The sequence below is a fragment of the Arachis hypogaea genome, chromosome 15 (assembly GCF_003086295.3).
Source record: "Arachis hypogaea cultivar Tifrunner chromosome 15, arahy.Tifrunner.gnm2.J5K5, whole genome shotgun sequence".
Classification (NCBI taxonomy): domain Eukaryota; kingdom Viridiplantae; phylum Streptophyta; class Magnoliopsida; order Fabales; family Fabaceae; genus Arachis; species Arachis hypogaea.
The window spans coordinates 142,815,807-142,840,136 of NC_092050.1; the positions used below are offsets into that span (position 1 = coordinate 142,815,807).

Consider the following 24,330-nt stretch of genomic DNA (forward strand, 5'->3'; position numbering starts at 1 on the left):
TCTGTAGCATCAAGTGAACCTCAATTAATTCACAAATGAACCGAAATTAGTTCAATTTTTAACAAGCAGTCAAAAAGACTCAATGATCAACAAAAACACATCAAATTCATTTCTAGATCCAAATGAACCTCAATTAAAAGGAGGAAAAAAATCGCAGGAATAACAGCAGTAATAAAAAAATGACGATTGAGAGAAAACACACAAAGAAAAAGAAAAAGAAGGAACGCAAAAAAGAAGAAGGAGTAAGACGAAGAAGAAGAAGAAGAAGAAGAAGGAGGAGGAATACGAAGACGAATAAGGAAAAAAGCGAAGAAAAAGAAGGAAAACCGCGAAGAAGAAAGAACGCGAAGACGAAGACGAAGAAGCGTTATTGAAACGCGCGTGTGTACACGCTGATATAATGAAAATAGTTTTTGTTGAGTTGGACTTGCTTGGTTGGACTTGGATAAAAAAATACTTGGGTGTGTAGTTTGACTATAAAATTTATATATAATTTTATATTAGATTTTTTGTATTTTCATTCTCAATTATTTAATTATAACTTTTTTTTAAATTATTTTTAAAAGTACTAAAAAAAGGATTGTTTATTTTTTTTTTAATGAACTGGCATATTGGCTCATCATAAATATTTTTATTTTTATAAAATTGGTTTAATTACTCTGTTGGTCCCTATAGTTTTGCGAAATTTTTAATTAGGTCCCTGTACTTTTTTTCCTTTTAATTGAGTCCTTGTACCAAATTTTTTTTAATTGGATCCTTACACTTTTTTTTCCTTTTATTTGGGTCCCTATACTAATTTTTTTTAATTTAGTCCTTATAAAATTAAGCCAATTACTGCTAAGAGGACCTAATTGAAAAAAAAAATTAGTGCAGGGACCCAATTAAAAGAAAAAAAGGTATAGAGACCTAATTGAAAATTTCGTAAAATTATAGAGACCAACAGAGTAATTAAACCTATAAAATTTTAAAAATATTGTATCAAATTAAAAATTATGTTTAAATTAATTTTAGAATTATTTTGTTGAACGAAATAGAAATTAAAAGTAACGATAGTATGATTATAGATATAATAGATGAGTACCATAATTTAATAACATAAATTATATAATTAAATATATAAATTATATACTTAAACATATTTAAGATTTTAAAAGAAAATGAGTATCAAATTTATAAATACTATAAGATGTTATACGATGATTTTTTATTTTCTTCAAAAATAATTTCATCATGAAATAATTTTTAATTATTTTAACAATGGCAGGAAACAGATGAGTCTACCTTGCCCATTCCTATCCCACCAATAAATGGATGGGTCAATTTGCCAAAAAAGACCGTCTTGTTGTGATATGGATGACCACGTAGACTCACCTTCTCAATATTGAAGGAATCATTTTTAAGAGAGAATGGATTTAATGAGGTTTGAAAAAGCTAGTTTTGTATGCCTATAAAAGGATGTACGGGCAAAAGGAATAAACAACAATAACAACAGAACAAAAATATTATTCTTCCTTCCTTTTCATACAAATAAATCAATCCTCTTTTATGCAATCAAATACCCTTCTCCTTATATTACTATTACAATTTTTTCTCTTCTTTTATTTTATAAGTATTTTAAATTCTATTTTCTATTACTCTTTACATATAATATTAATAGCAATATTAACCATCTTTATTATATTGAGATAGTATCAAATGCAAATCTCTCTCTCTTTATTTTTAATACTTTTTCTTATCTTTGTATATATATACACATTACAATATATAATATTATTATATATATATAAATTATTATTGGGCTAATTATTTTAATACTAGAGTCTTCTATTTATACATCTCTATTATATATATCTTTTATTTCACAACACGTTATCAGCACGAGACTCTGATCAAATTTTTAGAAAGACTCAGGTAACAAATTTTCATTATGTCGAAGCTCTCTCATCTTGAATTCAATGCTCTTGATATATCTGGAAACAATTATTTATCATGGATATTAGATGCTGAAATCCATCTTGATTCAATGGATCTTGGAGATACCATTAAGGCTGAAAATAATGCATCCCAGAAGGATAAAGCTAAAGCCATGATTTTTCTCCGTCGTCATCTTGACGAAGGATTGAAAAATGAATATCTTACATTAAAAGATCCTGCAGATCTTTGGAAAGACCTTGAAGAAAGGTACAATCATCAGAAAACGGTGATACTTCCTCAGGCCCGATATGAATGGACGCATTTGCGTTTACAAGATTTTAAATCTATAAATGAATATAATTCTGCAATGTTTCGGATCACCTCACGAATGAAATTGTGTGGGGAAAAAATAACTGATCATGATATGTTGGAGAAAACTTTCTCAACCTTCCATGCCTCGAATGTGCTCCTGCAGCAGCAGTATCGAGAGAAAGGATTTAAAAAATATTCTGAGTTAATTTCTTGCCTTCTTGTTGCTGAACGAAACAATGAGTTGTTATTGAAAAATCATGAAGCACGCCCAGCTGGCGCTGCCCCATTTCCTGAAGTAAATGTGGCAAATTACCCCAGAAGAGGTAAATGGCAAGGTTTTAACAATAAGAAAAATTATGGAAGGAAAAAGAATTATGTTCAAAAGAGAGGATCTCACCAGAAGTGGGACAAAGAAAGGAATATCGGGCAGAATAAATCAACCGAGGAGAAGTGTTTCCGTTGTGGTGGAAAGGGCCATTGGTCACGTACCTGTCGTACCCCAAGGCACCTAGTCGATCTTTACCAGGCATCTTTGAAAAAGAACGACAAAGGAAAGGAAACAAATTTTGTTTCAAATGATGCTGAGAACTCCACCACTCATTATGATGTATCTGATTTCTTTGAGGATCCTGAAGGAAATATTGGTCATTTGATTAATGATGGAATAGTTTAATCTGTGGGATTGTGAAGTATATATGTAAATAAATAATGTAAAGAACTTATTGTTAAGTTTTATTTTCTATGTATTTAAGTTTCAAATGTGATGTACATAAATAATGAAATATTAATATTTATGAATTTTGAAATTATTAATTGTGTCAAATTTTAAAATAAAATTTCAGTATATGACATTATTTTATGTACAGTGTTTCTTAGAAAAATAATTCTGATCAAGTATTCAATTTAACTATGCATACTACTCATTTTATTATTATTTGTTTTTGAAGAATGGCAAGGATATGTAATGAAGATGTATGCCTTGCGGATAGTGCAAGTTCACACACTATTCTCAAAAGTGATATATATTTTACCCATCTTGTGCCAAAAGAGGAATATGTTAACACTATTATTGGCTCAGGCAATGTGATAGAAGGCTCCGGAAGAGCTATAATTTTGTTTCCTGGAGGAACAAAATTTATAATAAATAATGCACTATTATCTACCAAGTCTCTGAGAAACTTGTTGAGTTTCAAAGATATTCGCCAAAATGGATATCATGTTGAGACGATGAATGAGGGAAATCATGAGTATTTATGTATCACAACTCATGATTCAAATAAGAAAGTTATATTAGAAAAATTACCCTCACTTTCATCTGGGTTGTATTATACCAAGATTAGTGCAATTGAATCACATGCCACTGTAAACCAGAAGTTTACTAGCTCAAATGAGTTCATAACTTGGCACGACCGATTGGGTCATCCGGGAACAACCATGATGAGGAGAATTATTGAAAACTCTCATGGACATTCACTAAAGAACCAGAAGATTCTTAAATCTAGTGAATTTTGTTGTGCTGCATGTTCTCAAGGGAAGTTAATTTTAAGGCCATCACCAGTAAAGATTGGATTTGAGTCCCCTGAATTCCTAGAAAGGATTCAAGGTGATATATGTGGGCCTATTCATCCACCATGTGGATCTTTTAGATATTTTATGGTCCTAATAGACGCATCTTCGAGATGGTCACATGTGTGCTTATTATCTTCTCGCAACCTGGCGTTTGCGAGATTACTGGCTCAAATTATTCGATTAAAAGCACAATTTCCAGAAAATCCAATCAAAGCAATTCGTCTTGATAATGCTGGTGAATTTACTTCCCAAGCTTTTGATGCTTATTGTATGGCTAATGGAATAAGTGTTGAACATCTAGTAGCTTATGTTCACACACAAAATGGGTTAGCAGAATCACTTATTAAGCGCCTCCAATTAATTGCTAGACCCTTGCTTATGAGAACAAATCTCCCAACCTCGGTTTGGGGGCATGCAGTTTTACATGCTGCAGCACTTATTCGTTTGAGGCCAACGAGTTACCATCAGTTCTCTCCTATGCAATTAGCTTTTGGCCAGCAGCCAAATGTTTCCCATTTAAGAATATTTGGGTGTGCGATATATGTTCCCATTGCGCCACCTAATCGCACCAAAATGGGACCCCAAAGAAAATTGGGGATATATGTTGGATATGATTCTCCCTCTATAGTGAGGTATCTTGAGATACAAACTGGTGATGTGTTTAAAGCCCGGTTTGCAGATTGTCATTTTGATGAATCAAAATTTCCAACATTAGGGGGAGAGAATAAGTTTCCTGAAAAGGAACTTAATTGGAATGCATCATCGTTGATGCATTTAGATCCTCGATCAGCGCAATGTGAACTAGAAGTTCAAAAGATTATACATTTGCAAAGAATAGCAAATGAATTGCCTGATGCATTTTCCGATACAAAGAGGATAACCAAATCTTATATACCAGCGAAAAATGCCCCAATTCGAATTGATGTCCCAGTAGGACAAGTAGCTACTGAAGCGAATTCACGCCAGAAGCGTGGCAGGGCGGAAAATGTCCCAATTCGAATTGATGTCCCAGTAGGAAAAATAGCCACTGAAGCAAATACACGCCAGAAGCGTGGCAGGCCTGTCGGTTCTAAAGATAGAAATCCTCGAAAGAGAAAAGAGGTAAATACTATTCCTGTTGAAAAAGACATAGTAGAGACACTCGCAGTTGTCCAAAATTCTGATATAACGCCAGAAGACGTTCAGGTACCTGAAAATTGTGAAAATGACGAGATCTCGATAAATTATGTCTTTACAGGAGAGAAATGGGACCGAAATAAGACAATTGTCAATGAAATATTTGCATATAATGTGGCATTAGATATCATGCATGAAAGTAAGGATCTTGAGCCAAGATCAGTCGAAGAATGTCGACAAAGAAGTGATTGGCCAAAATGGGAAGCAGCCATGAAGGCTGAATTAGACTCACTTGCAAAACGTGAAGTCTTTGGACCTGTAGTCCGTACACCTGCAGATGTAAAACCTGTTGGATACAAATGGGTATTTGTGAGAAAACGAAATGAGAAAAATGAAGTTGTGCGCTATAAAGCCCGACTTGTGGCACAAGGTTTTTCACAAAGGCCCGGTATAGATTATGAAGAAACGTATTCCCCAGTAGTGGATGCGATAACATTGCGTTATTTGGTCAGTTTATCTGCATATCATAAACTGCATATGCATTTAATGGATGTGGTAACAGCCTATTTATACGGCTCATTAGATCGGGATATCTATATGAAAGTCCCCGAAGGACTAAAGATATATAAACCATCCAATGAATATTCGCAAGGGTTATACTCAGTCAAATTGCAAAGATCTTTATATGGTCTAAAGCAATCTGGACGAATGTGGTATAATCGTCTTACTGAGTATCTGGCCAAAAACGGTTTCAAGAATGATGATATATGCCCGTGTGTTTTCATAAAGAAAACTGCTTCTGGATTCATTATAATTGCTGTGTACGTTGATGATTTAAATATCATTGGGACTCCTGAAGAGATTCCAACAATTATAAAAATTCTAAAGGAAGATTTTGAGATGAAAGATCTTGGAAGAACTAAATTTTGTCTCGGCCTGCAGATCGAGCATATAAAAAGTGGGATCTTTATTCATCAAACAACATACACAGAAAAGATCTTGAAAAGATTTTATATGGATAAGTCACATCCATTAAGTACACCAATGATCGTAAGATCCTTGGATATGAAAAAGGATCAATTTCGTCCTAAAGAAGAAAATGAAGATATCCTTGGTCCTGAAGTACCATATCTTAGTGCCATTGGAGCGCTAATGTATCTTGCTAATAATACGCGACCTGACATATCATTCGCGGTGAATTTACTAGCAAGGTATAGTTCCTCTCCAACCAGAAGACATTGGAGTGGAATCAAACAAATTTTTCGATATCTTCATGGAACGGTTGATATGGGATTGTTTTATCCCTATGGATCCAAGTCACTACTAGTTGGCTATGCAGATGCCGGATACTTGTCTGATCCACATAAAGGGAGATCTCAAACAGGATATCTGTTCACATATGGTGGTACAGCTATATCTTGGAGGTCCACGAAACAGACGATTGCTGCAACATCCTCTAATCATGCTAAAATACTGGCGATTCATGAAGCTAGTCGCGAGTGTTTTTGGCTGAGGAGTCTGATTCAATATATTCTATCATCATGTGGACTGATTGATCATAAGATAGCTCCAACTGTCCTGTTTGAAGATAATGCAGCATGCATTTCTCAACTTAAGGGTGGATACATCAAAGGAGATAGAACAAAGCATATTTCTCCCAAATTCTTCTTCACTCATGACCTTCAAAATCAAGGGACAATTGATGTCCAACAGATCCGTTCAAATGACAATCTGGCAGATTTATTTACAAAGTCACTCCCAAAATCCTCCTTTGAAAGATTGGTACATGAGATTGGGATGCGTCGATTTCGAGATATTAAATGATGTCGACAAGAGGGGGAGACTGTACTCTTTTTCCCTTAGTCAGGTTTTTTCCCATTAGGTTTTTCTTGACAAGGTTTTTAATGAGGCAGTCCCCATCACTAAAGGATATTGTACTCTTTTTCCTTCACTAAAATTTTTTTTCCCACTGGGTTTTTCTTTAGTAAGGTTTTAACGAGGCAATAATCCTGAATGGTCATCCAAGGGGGAGTGTTGTGATATGGATGACCACGTAGACTCACCTTCTCAATATTGAAGGAATCATTCTCAAGAGAGAATGGATTTAATGAGGTTTGAAAAAGCTAGTTTTGTATGCCTATAAAAGGATGTACGGGCAAAAGGAATAAACAACAATAACAACAGAACAAAAATATTATTCTTCCTTCCTTTTCATACAAATAAATCAATCCTCTTTTATGCAATCAAATACCCTTCTCCTTATATTACTATTACAATTCTTTCTCTTCTTTTATTTTATAAGTATTTTAAATTCTATTTTCTATTACTCTTTACATATAATATTAATAGCAATATTAACCATCTTTATTATATTGAGATAGTATCAAATGCAAATCTCTCTCTCTCTTTATTTTTAATACTTTTTCTTATCTTTGTATATATATACACATTACAACATATAATATTATTATATATATATAAATTATTATTGGGCTAATTATTTTAATACTAGAGTCTTCTATTTATACATCTCTATTATATATATCTTTTATTTCACAACACGTCTAAAACTAGTGGATTATTTCACTACAAATATTTTTTATTTTAGAAAAAAATTTAAAATATTGTTATTAAATTCAAATTATGTTTAAATTAATTAATCAAAAATATTTTTGTAACAAACTTATAAAGTCAGAAAAATATCAAATATTAAAATAATTTAATATATAATAAATCTTTTTTTCCAAAAATTAATTAAACCTTATATTAGTTTTGTTATTGCTACCTTTAATTTTGTCAAAAACAATTAAATCATTTTTTATTTTCAAATTTCATCATATAAAAATAACATCATATTTATTTTATTTTATTTTTAATTCCTTCAGAAGAATAATAGCAAACAGATAAATCTATTTCTTCTCAATCCGCCCTACCAAAAATCCGTGAAGGTTTCTTTAAAAGAGTGAATTTCTGTTATAACAGCAAACATATAAATATTGCAAAGTGCCTCATATTTTAAAATATGTATTTACCACTTCATTATTTAAGCAATTATACATGTATAATAAATACCGTTAAAACAAAAAACCATAAAGATTCAAAAAAAAAAATTACTATGTTTTCAGCAAAATGTGGAACCTTTTCTTAAGATTAGAGATCAAGATCACTATTAAGTATTGGCATAGTAACTACTAAATGGACACTATGATTCTAAACTTTTATGCAATATTAATTACTAAAGCCTATTCTTACTCTTATAAGTTGCAGGAATAAAAATTAAAATCCAAAAAATACAATCATTCCTTCATGAGTTTTCATTAGTTCAGAGTATATAAATATTAACCTTGACAAAACAAAGGTGATATATTGAAAAAGAAAAATCTCAGAAGTGTACGTCGTTAGAGATGATTAAATACAAACAAAAAATAATATTACTAGCTTTGACAATTCTTTACGTATTCTTAAATCACATGCCTACTATAAGTTAAATCCATTTTAAAATAATTTTTTGTTGTTCTTCTTCTCTACTGTTCTCATAAGAGCAAATAAAAGGACTTGTGGAGAAAAAATCAATAAAAAACAAAAGAAAATAGGATACATATAATAAGAAGCAAAACATGAATGATGGTGCAAGTACTGAGGCTGAGGCTGAGGCAGAGTACTCTGAAATTGTGGAAGTTGATCCTAGTGAAAGATATAAAAGAGTATATAATACAATAGATATTACAATAAAGCTTCATGCACTTTTATAAATAGTTATATCAAACTTGTCAAACCTGTAAATGTCTAAGTCACTCAATTTCAAAGGACAAATAGTAACTGAAATGAAATTTTTTTATCATATCAAATATCAATAGATAAAAGCAAAGGAAATAAACAGTGACATCAATTTCAAATTTTTGAGTCTGGATATTTCTAGATTAATTGGTAATCCAAACCGAATATGCATCTGATAAAATTCCACAAGAATAAAAATTAAAAAAAAAAAAGTGTTGATGGGGAGTAAAATATTACCTTTCATGCACTGCCATTCTTGCCCATATAGCATTAGGGCTCCTAGAAACAGAGTATGCTCTATTAAGAGCTGATAGTACAAAGTTAGTTAGTTTAGTTATCATAGTTCTATAGCTAACATATTTTTGTTTAATTAGTTTTGTGATTTGGTTAGTTAGTTAAAGCTTGCTCTTCTTGGTTATTCTTGAGAAGAGTCTGACTATGAACCATGTGTATATATATATAACAATTTTATTGATCATTAGTGTGAAGAAATAATACTGGTTTTCATTAAGCTCACTTTCATTTTCTTCTCTAAACAAGTAACCAACTTTGTTCTTAATTTTCTGCATTACTTCACAGCTTGTTTTTCAATCTGTGATGTCACCTTTCTGATATTCTTTGCATCTTTTATGGTATCTAAAGCCTTCTTTTTTTTTTCTCTTCCATTCAGCTAGGAAAATTACACTTTCTGATTCAACAAAGAGAACTTTTTCATCCATTGTTGAAAAGCTCAATGAAGATAACTACTCTACTTGGAGGTACCTAGTTATTCTTACTATTGAGAGTCTAAGCCTTGAAACTCATCTGGATCCAACAAAAATTCCAGAACAATTTACTTCTGATGCTGCAAAAAGACCATCACAGAAATAGAAGAGTTCAAGAATTGGCGCCACAGAGATAAGACTCTCACAACCTAGCTTGTAGCTTTAATGACAAACTGTTTCAAGAACAAAGTAAAAAATCTCTCTAGATTCTATGAAGTCTGGTACAAAATTGATGAATATTTTCAAGCTACTTCTGTGCATGTACAAAGCCTCAAAAGCCAACTCAGATCGTGCAAGAAAACTGGATCAGCCACTGACTTCCTTGCCAAGATTCGCAAGATTGTAGATTCTTTGTTTGTTGTGGGATATGAAGTACCAGAAGATGATCATCTTCAAGCTATCATAAATGACCTCTCAAAGGAATATATAATGTACAGCTCTTCAGTCACAGCAAGGAGAGGATCTTTTAGAATAGTTGAGGCTGAATCATTTCTTCTGTTATGAGGAGATGCTCAAGCAATTTAAGAAACCAAAAAAGGGCATCCCAGTAGCTCACTATGTTCAGAATTTGTCAGCAAATTTTGACTATGCTCGTGGCAATCCTAATAGACATGGCCGTGGTTGGCTACAATAACAACCATAATCCACGAATGCAGTGTCAATTATGTGGAAGAATGGGCCATGTGGTGTGGAATTGTTATCACAATCTCGCACCACAACAAATTTCCTATATCAATACACAACCACCACCACCTCCAGCCAACTTTCATCATCCCACTGCCTATTTTACTGCTCCATCCTCATCGTCGAGTGTAGCATCAGGACTTGCAGATTCTGGTGCAAGTCATCATCTGACACCAGACCCTTCCAACCTTCTTTCTTCCACTGCTAATAACACTGATTCAGATAAAGTTTTTGTAGGTAATGATGCAGGTATTGCAATTAAGAACTTTGGTTCTTCTATTTTATATGATAAATATGCTAATGTTACTTTTCGTTCAAAAAACTTGCTTCATGTTCCCCAAATCACACAAAATTTGCTAAGTGTGTCAAGGTTTGTTGCTGAAAATGGGGTTTTCTTTGGATTTTGGCCTGAGAGGTATTCCTTGCTAAGTTAAGCACTTAGTGTGTTGAGTCTAGGTAGTTACATAGTCAAGTCAAGTTTATGTTGAAGCTTGTGTGTCCCAGATAGGATTATATTAAGTCCTAAGGAATTGGTATATGTAATACTTAGAAAGATAGTAGAAATTTCACCAACGTTGTAGTAGAGACTGGATGTAGGTTGCATTGCACTTAACAACTAAACCATGATACATGGCTGTGTTATCTTTTTTCTCTCTGTTCTAATTTTGTTTTTCACGATTTGAGACGAAACGAATTTGTCTCCTACATAATTATATACGTAGACCAAACATAAGCTAAGTAAGCTAAGTTAACAGTTTTGATTTGAGACTTTATTAATCAAGTTATAAAGAAGTTAAAAAATGTCATAAATTCAACCTCCCTTCTCTAGGCCATTAAGAACTTTTAGGAGGCAATAATCTCATATTTTGGAAGAGTAATAAGCAAATTAAAGTCAGTATGAACAACACTGAGGCTGAATATCGATCTATGTGTGCAGTCCAAATTAAAATTATGTCAATTCAGCAACTTTTGGGTGAATTGAGAATACCTCAACCAACACCACCTACTATATATTGTTATAATCAAAGTTCTTATCTCCTACCTGCCAATCCTATACTTCATAGTAGGTATAATCATTTAGAGCTAGACCTTCATTTTTTAAGAGATCTGGTTAATCAGAAATCTATTTATGTGATGCATATTTCTTCTCTAGATCAGCCTGTGTCTCAACACTTATTTAAAAGGTTCAAGCGCAAACTGAGAGTATTTCGAAACCCATACCTCAGTTTGAGGGGGATATTCAGAGATAGTCCAAAGTTAGTTAGTTAGTTTAGTTATAAGAGTTCTATAGCTAACAAAAATTTTTTTAGTTAGTTTTGTGTTTTGGTTAGTTAGTTAAAGCTTACTCTTCATGATTATTCTTGAGAAGAGTCAGGCTCTGAATCATGTGTATATATAACAGTTGTATTGGTCATTAGTGTAAAGAAATAATACTGGTTTTCATTTAGCTCGTTTTTGTTTTTTTCTCTAAACAAGTAACCAGCCATGTTCTTAATTTTCTGCAATACTTCACGGCTTGTTTTTCAATCTATGATGTTATCTTTCTGACCTTATTTGCACGTTTATGCTCCTCCTATGTCCATCGTTCTATCTGCTTTGCGATTGTATATGATTTCTTGTTTGCAATTTAAATTTGAAGAGAAGAATGTAGTTATGAGAAGAAACCAGAGAAAGACTCAAGTGAGAGATATAATTAGAATTGAATGTGTTCTAAACTATTCAATAAAATCGCTAAATGAAGCTAAGAAGCTAAAAATTATTTATTTAAAGACAAAATTATTAGATTATAAATGTAAAAATTTTCTAAAAAAAACATACAATACACTAGCTTTATTTATATGGTTTAATTATTCTATTGGTTCCTATAGTTTTACCAAATTTTTAATTAGAATCCTATACTTTTTTTTTTTCAATTTGGTCCCTACGCTGATTTAATTTTGTAATTAAGTCCTTTCTAGTGTAAACAATATTAGAATTAACTGAATATTTTTTCACAAATTGAAGGTATTTATAATTAAAAACTTAACTAAATCTTTGACCACATGTATTTTGGTAAAAATATTATATTAATTTTAACATTTTTAACATGAAAATGACGTAATTACAAAATTAAAAATAGTGTAGAGACCCAATTGAAAGAAAAAAAGTATAAGGATCTAATTAAAAATTTAGTAAAATTATAGAGACCAACAAACTAATTAAACCTATTTATAAATGTAAGAAAGTTTTCGGAATACTAAGTTTTTGATCATCGAGTAACATTCACTTTACAAGTTTAATTTTTTATGAATCTTTATCCCATAGTTATCAAATCCGGACCGGACCAGCCGATTCGACTAAAAAACCGGTGAACCGAATTCTAAATCGATCCAGATTAACATTTTAACCGGATCAGTAAGCGAACCGATCAGACTCGAAAAACCCGATCAAATTCGATCTGAATCGAGATTCGAATCAGACCGGTCGAACTGCTGATGTCAGCATCACTCCATTTCAAAAATATAGAATGCATGCCAAGCGCTTTGGGGGTTCGAACTTGGGTTTTTCAAGTTGCAAAGGAGCCTTCAGCCATAGGGACAAATTTTCTCTTTATATAAAAAAGTGTCTTTTAATAAATATATTATTAATTATTAGACATAATTAATAATTTGTGTATTAATTCTTTTAGTCATGTAAATTTAAGATTTTTTTTATCTTTTTTACTCTAATAAATAAATAATGTTCATATTAATTTAATTTATTTTTTATTTTATACTTACTTTTTTCAAAAATTAATTATTTTTTAATTATATATAATTATTAAAATAAAAATTAAACTTTGTTCAATATCTATAAATTAAAAAAGATAAGCAAAAAATTTTTATTAATCAATGACATATTTTTGTTATTCATAATTATATGACATCTATTAATATTAATATTTTTTAACATATATTTAAATAATATAATAGATACTAATTAATTAATGAATTAGAAAATAAGTTATTTTGATATAAAAATTAAATTTTATATAATTATTTAATTATGACCGGGTTAACCGATTGAACCTGTGATCCACCGGTTGAACCAATGACCTAGTGACCCAGTAATCTGACCGGATCGATTGCCGGGTCGGTTCTAATAACTATGCTTTATCCTACTATTCTCAATCATTTTTTTACCTCAATTTCATATGCATAAATAACGAGTAAATTACCAATTATGCCCCCGAATTTGTAAAACGCTGACATAAATATCCCTAATATTCGTTAATGACAATCATACCCTTGAAAAATTTAAAAACGGAGCAAATCTGCCCAACTATGAGGAGAACCCTTTTCCGTTAAACGGAGCTTGGTGATGTGGCAAACGGAAGTCCAACGTGGCATCCGTATTAGGCTCTCAATCTCCGTTTTGTCCATGTATCCCCAATTCAACAAACCCTAATTGCCCAATTCAAATGAAATGACGAAATTAACCCTAAGTGAAATACCATATTTAACTAAGACTATGTTGGACGAGCAAAACTGAAGAGTTTGTGGGTGGTCGTCTCTGTTTCTCTTCGTCTGTTGTTTCTTGGATTTGGCAACGTCACATGCTATATCGCGTTTGGCGTTGATACGGAGTGAAGAAGTCGTCGTCGAACAACCAAGGTTTTGGTAAGCATTTTATGTTTGCATTGTTCTTATTATCAGTCGTTTGGGGTTTGCAATGGAGGTATGATGATGGTGTTTTCATGTGTTGTGTTAGCTGATTATGGCTTTTTTTATGATTTTTGTCAGATGGCTATGCATATCACATTTGTTTATCACCATCGGGGTTGGTTAGAGAAGAATGTAGATGGTATGCTGAAGTATAATGGTGGTTTAGTGAGTATCATCGAGAGGGTGCATGTTGATACTTGTAATCTATTCCTTGTTGAAGGCTTGTTTCTAGATTTAGGTTATACTAGGTATAATGAAGTTTATTGGTTGGAGCCAGGGATGGATTTAGCTAACGGGTTACGGGTGCTCAGAAGGGATGCCGATGTGGTTAAGATGTGTGATGCTGCACTGAGGAATGAAAACAGGGTCCACTTGTATTTTGAGCATCCAGTTGATGCGGATCCAGAGTATGTTGATGAGGCTGAGGTTTTTGCTAACGAAGATGTTGACATGCCTCCTTTAGAAGACCAGCAAAATCATGACCAGGAACACCAACAAAATGAAGAGGAGGAAGGATCTGAACATACAGAAGTAGATGGAGCTCCTTTATTAAATGAAGCAAATGAACAAGAGGATCCCCCACAGCACGAAGAGCAACAACAAGAAGAGGATGAACCAACGTTGAACAAAGGGAGGTATGATGAAGCATTGCCAGAGGAGGCTGGTACTGAAAACCTTTCTAATCAAACTCAGGCTGGAACAATTGAAAATGAGGCCCCCAATTTAGGAGACAATCAGCAGACACATGTTGAAGACCATGAGAGGCTATCTAATCCTGAAGAAGTTGATGGCAGGGGAAGAAAACGCAGGAAGAAACATGCGAGGCCCCCACCATCTGGTAGAGATCAATCTGCACCACAAAACAATAGTGATGCACATGCTGGTTAGTATATGAATTGTAGATCCTAGTATATGAATTGTATTTGCCATAAACTGTCTGTTAATTAATAACCTTAAACTATGAATGCGTAATGTTGTTGAATTAGATGAGGATGCCTCTTGTGGGGTTCAAGGTCGGAGAATTCATCGAAGACCTCGTCCATCCGACCAGAGGATTCTGCCACCTAGGAAAGAGAATTAGGCCCCAAGGGTGGTTGTTCCTAACCCAAATGACCATGATGAAGAGCCTACTGATTATCAGTATCATTCTGAAGAGCTACACACCCCACCAGGTTCTGATTCTGAGGATGAAAATCTAGTATTCCCTCAGCATAATCCTGATACAAAGTTTGGCAAAATTAGACTGGAGTTAGGGATGGAATTTGGCACGATGCAGCAGTTTAAGGATGCAGTCAGGAAGTATAGTATTCAGATGGACAGAGAGGCATTTTTTCTCAAGGTTAAACCACATAGGTGCAGGGTCATCTATTACAACGAAACTTGTCCATGGGAAGTTTACTGTGTAAGGAGAAACCAGCCACCTAGTTACCAAATAAAAACATTGGTCGATGAGCATACATGTCCTAGGAGTAATAAAAGTAGGTCAGTCACTTGTAAATGGGTGGCCGAGGAGTTGATTAGCAAGATTAGGGTATGTCCTAACTTGTCCCATAGAGAGGCTCGAGATATGTTCAAAGTTGAGTTTGATATTTGTGTCGGAGAGAGGATGATGTTTAGGACAATGAAGAAGGCTAAGGATGTCATCGAGGGCACAGAAAAGGAACAATATTTGAAGTTAAGGACTTACTTGACTGAGCTGCGTAAGGCCAATCCAGGATCTACTTGCCGTATGAGCACAACCCCACAACAAGAGGGACTGTCTAAGTTTAGAAGTCTATACATTTGTCTAGATGCCTGCAAAAGGAGATTCAAGCAAGGATGTAGGCCTTTCCTATGCCTTGATGGAGCATTTTTGAAGGGTTATTTTGGGGGGCAGCTGCTGACAGCCGTTGCTCAGGACGCCAACAATCATCTATTCCCAGTTGCATATGGAATAGTTGATGCAGAAACAAAGACCAATTGAAAAAAATTCCTAGAGTATTTGTTGGAAGATATCGGGGATCATAGGCAATTCAATTGGCACTTCATGTCTGACAAACAGAAGGTTAGTCCTTAAATTGTGTGTACAATTATTTTATAGTATATGATGTCTAACTTAGTTATTTACAGGGGCTAATACCTGCTCTACAAGAAGTTATGCCAAGGGTTAAACATAGATTCTGTACTATGCATATGTGGAGGAATTTTAACAAGCGTTGGAAAGACCTAGAACTTAAACAGTTGCTATTTCAATGTGCAAGGGCACTGACTGATCAGGAATTTAATGAAGGTATGGATGCCATCAAGAGAATTAATACTTCTGCTTGGGAATATCTGTCTAAGTATGAGCAAGAAACTTGGTCAAGATCAAGATTCTCCACTTGGCCTAAAGTGGATAACATAACGAACAACAATGCGGAGTCACTTAATGCAACCATGGTGGGGCTAAGAGGCAAGAGCATCATAACCATGCTAGAGGAGATTAGATATTACCTCATGAAGACTATGGCTACGCACAAAGATGCACTCATGGCCTACACGGGTAAACTGGCACCTATCCAAACGAGCAGATTGGAGAAGGAAAAGAAGGAAGGAAATTACTAGGAAGCTCAATGGGTGGGAGACGATGAGCACAATGTCTTTGAAGTTAGAAGGCATGGTCGAACAGTTCGGATCAACACTCACGAAAGGACTTGCACTTGTAGAAAGTGGCAACTGACAGGTCTGCCTTGCTGTCATGGAGTTGCTGCAATTCAAAGAAAAAATCAACGACCAGAAGATTACGCCCATCATTGGCTAACTATGGAAGCATACAATAGAACATACCAATTTCACATCAACACTGTCCCTAGTCAAGAATATTGGGCTAATGCAGAAGGGCTGCCCTGTCTCCCTCCACTTTATAAGAGGCCAATAGGAAGGCCTACAAAGAAGAGAGCACGACATGAATCAGAGAGACAGAGTGGGAGCCAGTACAAAATCAAGAGGAGCTATGGAAAAACAAGTTGTAAATATTGCAAAAAGGTAAATAAAAGCTCACTTGTTCAATGCCTCTTGTTATTGACTGTTCTCGTCTGTTGATGCTTGGAATGATGTTGTCTTCGTAGGTGGGACATAATTCCAGTACATATCCTGATAAGAAGACTCATGTTGCAGCTGAGGAAGATGAAGATGAACAACAAGCACCTCAAGCAGGTCAGCCGGCAACAGGAGAAATTGTGCCACCCAGGGGCTTACAGGACATGTCAGACTCAGAGCAGAAGATGTTTTGGGAAGAAACCATGGATGCAGTTGAAGAGGAGCTCACCCAAGGCCACCCACAGTCTGAAGCTGATGAAGAGGTAGCTCATTTCTCAATAATTGCTGTTTACAGTAAATTCACATGTACTAATTAGACTTAATTTATTGTAGGCCAACATGAACACATCCAGTTCAACAAGTCATGGTGAAGGAGGGAGAGCTGCTAGATCCAACCCTGCAAGGAGAGCACCAAGATCTAAAACTCCCTCCACTGCAGCTGCTGCTGCATCTACTAGCAAGGAAAGATCCAGGGTAAAGATGCCCTATTAGGAGGCCCACATCTACAGCTCCAACAGCCCAACCCAATGTTAGGCCCATAGCTCTAGGCCCACCAGCCACTCCAAGGCCCAACCCACTATTTAGGCCCCCACAGATAAGGCCCGTTGCACCTTCTACAAATGCTGCTGCTAGTTCAGGAGTTTCAGACTCCACAAGGACTCCACTTGTGTCAAATGAAACCATGAACGGTGCATCTAAAGCAACCACTTCTAGGTTCTCAAAGTTCATGCCAAATCAGCCAACTTGAGAGAAACTTGGGTGCATAATTAGTTGGTCTTTTGGGTTATAAGTTGATATTTAGTTGCAGTGGTTTATCTAATTTTTTGGATTGTATGTTGATATTTAGTATGGTTGTAGTTATTGCCTTTTGTTGGACAATTTGAGTATTTTGATATCTGGTATTAAGACTGATTAGTCAGTATATAGTATTTTGGATGGAACAATTGGTTCTAATGCTTAATGTTATGCAGACCAATTAGTTAATTTTGTGTCTTTACCAATTTTTATTTCTTATATCTATTTGAAATTAGTTAACATATCTCAATTACCTTTTTAGTTAGATTCACTTCACTCAATTCATGCTTCTATTAGTGATGCAATCGAATTCAAGACAGATCCAATTCCTCACCAAGTGACTAAATAGCCACAATAATATCAACATAACTTTTAAGCAACAATAACAATTAACATTCATTAATAGACCCTGTCCTAATCTTATAGTCATCCCTTGTCCTATCTAACCAAATAAATCAAACTCATACATAAAGTCGGTACAAGTCCACCGAGAATGACATGGTTCTTTGCTTTGGTTTCAACTTTCAACTATCAAGTCTCAACCTTTGTTTCATGACAGTGATTGTTTCCACCATTGAATTCGCTCTTTTCTCTTCCAACTCCTTCGTCTCATTTGAACGGATTTTGTTTTACACAAACATGTTGCGTGCAGCATCATTCTCGAGGTTCAGCTTCTGTCTTCATATCCCCTCTTTTCTTGTGCCCTATGTTTTCCCTTTTCGCTTTCCTTCCTGTTCATGTTCAATGTCAAGCCTTCACTCTCATTCTCAGCTCACATCCCCTCGCCATGTTGATGAAGCTGTTGATTCCTTCACTCGTATGCTCTCTATGCGTCGCCCTCCATCCATCATCCAATTTAACCAGATTTTGGGGTCTCTTGCCAAGACGAACCATTTCTCCCCCGCCATTTCCCTTTTTCAGCAATTGCTAGCCAGGGGAATTGCTCCCAGCATAGTTACTTTGAGCATCGTAATTAATTGTTGTTGCGGCATGGGTCGTATGGCGCTTGCTTTCTCTGTACTGACCAAGATTTTCAGGATGGGTTTTCAGCCTGATACCATAACGTTGAATACACTCATTAAAGGTCTCTGTCTATGCGGTAATGTTGAAAAAGCACTGCACTTTCATGATAGATTGTTGGCTCATGGATTTCAATTCGACCAAGTCACTTATGCAACTTTGATCAATGGGCTCTGTAAGACCGGACACACATCAGCTGCTATTCAAGTGTTGAGAAAGATTCCACGGTATGGAATTATTCCTAATGTCGTCATGTACAGCGCAATTATTGATAGCTTGTGCAAGGTTACGTTTGTAAGTGATGCTTTTCATTTATACTCTGAAATGCTTGCTAAGGGAATCTCTCCCAATGTTATCACCTACAACACTCTAATTTATGGATTGTGCCTTGCGGGTCAACTTAAGGAAGCCATTGATTTACTAAATCATATGCTGCTGAAAAACATTACTCCAAATGTTCATACGTATACTACTTTGATTGATGGACTATGTAAGGAGGGAAATATCAAAGATGCTAAGAGTGTGTTGGCTGTGATGACAAAAGATGCTGTGGAACCAACTGTGGTTACTTATAATTGTTTAATGGATGGGTATTGCTTGGTTAACGAATTAAACAAGGCAAAATGTATATTTGACACAATGGCCCAGATAGGAATGGCTCCTGATATCCAAAGTTACAATATTATTATTAATGGCTTGTGCAAAAGTAAATTGATGGATGATGCCTTGAATCTCTTTGAAGAGATGCGTCGCAAGAACTTGGTTCCTAACACGGTAACTTACAGTACTCTAATTGATGGCTTGGGAAAATCAAGGAGAATCTCTTGTGCTTCAAAGCTTCTTGTTGAGATGCATAATAAAGGTCAACCTGCTAATATAATCACTTACAATTCCTTGTTGGATGGGATGTTCAATATCAAACAAGTTGACAAGGCACTTATGTTATTTAATCAAATGAAAGAGAGTGGCATTGATCCAGATATATGCACGTATAATATACTTATTGATGGCCTATGCAAAGGTGGAAGACTTACAGATGCAAAAGAGATTTTTCAAGATCTTTCCATTAAAAGCTATCGTCCAAATGTGAGGACATACACTATTATGATCAATGGGCTCTGCAAAGAGGGCTTATCTAAAAAAGCATTGGCCCTGCTGTCGGAAATGGAAAACAACGGTTGCTTACCAAATGCTATGACTTTTGAAATCGTTATTCGTGCTTTGTTTGGAAAAGGTGAGAATGACATGGCGGAGAAACTTCTTCGGAAAATGATTGCTAGAGGCTTATTGAATGGATGAAAGAAAGTAAGATACATCAACTCAAATTGAAATCACATCTCTATTGTTGCTGAATATGTATCATAGTTCTGTAAATTCTGTATCTGTTGGGTCAGAGAACTTTGGCAATGCCATAACATCAATACCACTGATGTCTTGATTTTCTCATTTTTATTCAGTTAATTTTGAACTTTCAATTTTTGCAATTGCTATCATCCTTTTTAATTCCACTATGCTTTATTGATTCTTTAGAGGATATTCCTAGTTGTAGCTTACAGTTTAGTGTTTAAGATCTCTTTATAGTAATTAATTGTTCTTTACTGTTATCCTATGAGATCATGTATCTTAACTATTATCATGCTACAAACTAAGAAAAACAAAAGAGTGTTATAAACATTTGCAAATCCATGGCATTCTGTATAAGGAAAATTACATTATTATGAAAAATATGTGGTTCTAAAATATGAGTGTGTTAATAATTCGGTTATGGTTTCCCAACTTCAAATTTTATTGTTAGTTTGCTTGTTGAGCAATGACTTCTCTATGGAGATTGGCAATATTTGCTTTACACTGGATTTTGACCTGCTTAAATGAGTGTGTGGTTTGGCCACCTAAGTATTTCAAAGCAGATACATTTTTGCATCAATATTTCTCTTGCCTTGTTTTTAGTTTGTAGTTTTGTACATCTAAACTTGTGTCCTCTCAACAATTGGATGCTTTTTTTTTTGTCCAGGTGTCTAACACTAATTTGGTGCTTAAAGTTCAGTTTGTTTTTTTGTAGTAGGCTGAAAATAATGTTTTAATAATAAATAAAAATGAACCGTTGGATGGTCTATCCATAATCATGACCATCATTTTTTTTTGGTACGATCAGATCATGCAAAACATTCTTCAGCTTTGGCTTCTTTAATCATAACATGTGGTGTTTGGTCAAAGTTTGACTGTTCAGACAACATAGTCATAGACAAGAAAAAACAGAGTGAATAAGAAAAGAGCAGTTTTCTTGTAATAACTTGTAAGTGATAATAATAATAACAATAATAATCAAGGCCAAGAAAGTGTGGGGTGAAAACTGAAAAGAAACTCATAGCTTGAACCACTCAAGAGTTCAGGGAGAAAGGTGAACTATCCTTTTTATCATTTTCTCTTTTCCTAGCATATAATTAAATTCCATATAAATATTTATAATCCATATTCCTGTATGGGAAGTTTGAATATTTTGAAACAATGAAAATGTTACAACTCTTCTGCTGGGAAACAAAAAGTCCTAGTTAATAAACTCAGTAGAAGGTTGTGTTTTTCTTTATTTGTTTTATTTATTTATTTCTAATTTAACATCAGTGTGTTCCAAACTTCTGATGTAAAGGACAATGTTTTGAGAAAAAATTTCCAATTTCATGATGCATGAGTTCTCATGAATGAAGCCATAGACAACTCTTATACATTAATTGCTAAGGATAGGACTTGACTAATTCCTCACTAATATATGGAAATGTATTCACTTCCGTTTTTTTATTTTTTGTGATTTATTTTGAACTGATAAGCTAATAAGTAATGTTTCTGAGTTCTACATGGAAACTTCAGTTATATTCCTTTAGCCCTTGTAACTTTTTATATTTTTCTTCAGGCATATAAGTAGTAGTGATGCACAAAAACAAATTACAAGAGTATCTTCAGAAATCTCGTTTTCCATTACCCGTCTATCGAACAGACAACGAAGGATTTGCGCATGCACCGAAGTTCAGGTCGACAGTAGTGGTGAATGGAAGGGAGTTCAAGTCGAGGCTCACATATTCACATCGAAAAGAAGCAGAGCAGGATGCTGCAGAACTTGCACTTAAGATAATTATCCATGACACAAACAATATTGAAGAATGTACTGTTCTTCCTGTAAGTTACAATTAAGGTGGTTCCATAAATTTTATGGACAAATTTATCAACTTAGGTTTGAATTTGTATATAAATGCACCATTTCTGTATATACATATATAAATGCTGATATACTTCCAAGGAATTCTAAATATTTCTAATTATTGAAGAGTGTTCGAGTCTTTGAGGTTTAGTTTGTTCATTGTTCTGAATCAATAGCATATGAATGAACACTCTTAACAGAGCTTTATGGTTAGATATTGTGTATTTTATCAGAGCCTTTAGTAATAACACAACATAGGTTTGGAAAGTTCATGAAATTTATAGTTTTCTACTCCCGATCTTGTTTATACATTGCTGTGCATTTTCAAGAAACTAAGCTATGGTTAATTTCTACTAACTGTTGAAGGTACTTTGTTTTGACCTAGGATCTAATATACTGCAAATCAATCCTGAATGAATATGCTGTCCAAAAGAACATAGGAAGTCTCCAATATACAACTAGTCAAAAAAGCGAATTGGATCCGGTCTTCATCTCTACGTTGGTGTTTAATGGTAGAATTTACACCGGTCAAGTCGGAAAAAGCAAAAAAGAGGCAGAACAGCTCGCAGCATTTGTAACTATCCAATCACTTCTAGGTATACTTTGAAGAATTTGGACTTATGATTTATCCTTGTATCTGAATAAATGGCTGCGCAAGCCGCAGAATTTTTGCTTCTTATGGCGTGTATCCTTCTGCAGATTCCAGTTCATGTCGAAATCTTCATCAAATAATCAAGTCCAAGCTCAACATGCCCACAAAACTACATCATGCCAAGCAATCTGTCCCGAGTAAGAGTAATTTCTCACTAATTGTAGATTTGGCTTCCATTATCCTTAACTATATGTCTTAATGATGGTAATCATTTGTGGTCTTTATCAGGAACTAGCAATAAGTTCCTTGAAGGTTCTTCAAAGCAAATGACTGATACCCCAGTAAGTTGTTGATTTCTTGTGTAACAAGAAAACCGTATCCCAAAAAAAATTTACAAAGAGAAATGATGTATTGTCATACATATAAAATCATATGGTTTTATTGCACTTTCTTAAGAAACGTGTTATCTATTATTTTTCATTGTCTTTTCAGGGTCCAATTAAGCGAAAGCTTGACAGCATTAACTTAGAAAGCAAGAAACAAACTAGGGAACCTGGTCAGTTTCTTTCTTAGTAGTTTTTCTGTGTTTTCCGTTAAGTGGTACACTAGTAATATTATGGACGTTTATATTGAACAATGAACTAAGATAGATGCTAATTTCTGTTAATTTAGTTTTTATTATTTCTTTGGATACATATATTCTTTATGTTGGAAAGTTGTGTCCACTAGCATATTAACTTGAAAGGTTTCTCACTTGCATTGCATTATCCTAACAATGGTTTCTCTTGGTATAATTTTAGGTTTTCAAGTTATGAATGTACCTTTTGAGAAAACTCGTGGTAAAAGACAATGATGCATCTCACAAAAGGCAAGAAAAATGGATGAATGCTATTGGCACAGATACTTCAAATATATAAATATGCTACGTAGGCTAATTATCTACTGCACTAGTATTTGAAAGCTGACTAGACAAATTAATATGCTTGTTTAACTTTCTATTTAACTTCTCTATATGAATTTGGTGTTTGGTTCTTGTGATAAATTATTTTGTAGCAGTACTTAGTACTAACATTATGATATAGTCATGCATTCATGTGTTTATTAATTTACTTTTTTATAAATTAAATATGATAATAATAATGATAATAAATTCTAAATTAATCAGGATGGTAAGTACATTATAATAAAACTAAAAGCTCATGAATTCAATTCTTGAATTAACCATTTTTTTATTTTATAAATTGTATATGATAAAAGATATTTTATAAAAAATGTATACCAATTTTTTTTCCAATTCCTATTATATATAATATCAATAAAATTCCGCATTCAAGTAATTAAACCAACCAAGTTCAACCGTACATTCTTTGATGTTACAGCTTCTACTTCTCCTCATTACCTCCTTCTCCTCCTCTTCCTTCTTCTTCTTTTTTTAATGGAATTTTTTTTCCGTTTTCTTTTCATCTTTCTCCTCCATCATCATCATCGTTATTGTCATTGTCTTCTTCTAATATGTATCGTCGTTATTGTTATCGTCATTATTATTATCGTTATCATCGGATTTGTCATATTGATGACATTGTCTGATTTAAAATTGATTTGGATATATTTTTGTTCAAAATTGACTTGGTTTGTGCTTGTTTTAAAATGAGTTTGTTTGTGTATTGTCATCATTAAGTAATTTCGGTTTAGGATGCATTTGGTCTCGTTGTTTTACACAATTCAAAACACATTAGGGTGCAAAATCACCAAAGAGAGGAGGAAGAAAAGAAAAAAAATGCAACAACAACAGTTGCAACAAAAGAATGACAATGCGGAGAAAATACGCGAAGAAGAAAAAACGCTAAGAAGAAAGAG

The 24,330-nt window shown here is 34.1% G+C and overlaps 1 protein-coding gene across 2 annotated transcripts; it reads left to right on the plus strand.

Annotated features, from left to right (window-relative positions):
- The first annotated feature begins 19,857 nt into the window (after positions 1–19,857).
- LOC112751023 (double-stranded RNA-binding protein 4-like) lies at positions 19,858–23,574 on the plus strand. 2 transcript variants are annotated; one of them, XM_025799999.3, is made up of 7 exons: positions 19,858–19,996; positions 21,597–21,859; positions 22,267–22,477; positions 22,581–22,670; positions 22,762–22,814; positions 22,966–23,029; positions 23,274–23,574. In XM_025799999.3, the coding sequence occupies exons 2-7, from the start codon at positions 21,614–21,616 to the stop codon at positions 23,324–23,326; spliced, it is 717 nt and encodes a 238-aa protein (XP_025655784.1). In that variant the 5' UTR covers positions 19,858–19,996; positions 21,597–21,613; the 3' UTR covers positions 23,327–23,574. The 2 variants fall into 2 exon arrangements, with proteins under 2 accessions (XP_025655784.1, XP_025655783.1); XM_025799998.3 differs by lacking the exon at positions 19,858–19,996 and adding an exon at positions 20,982–21,089.
- The last annotated feature ends 756 nt before the right edge of the window (positions 23,575–24,330 follow it).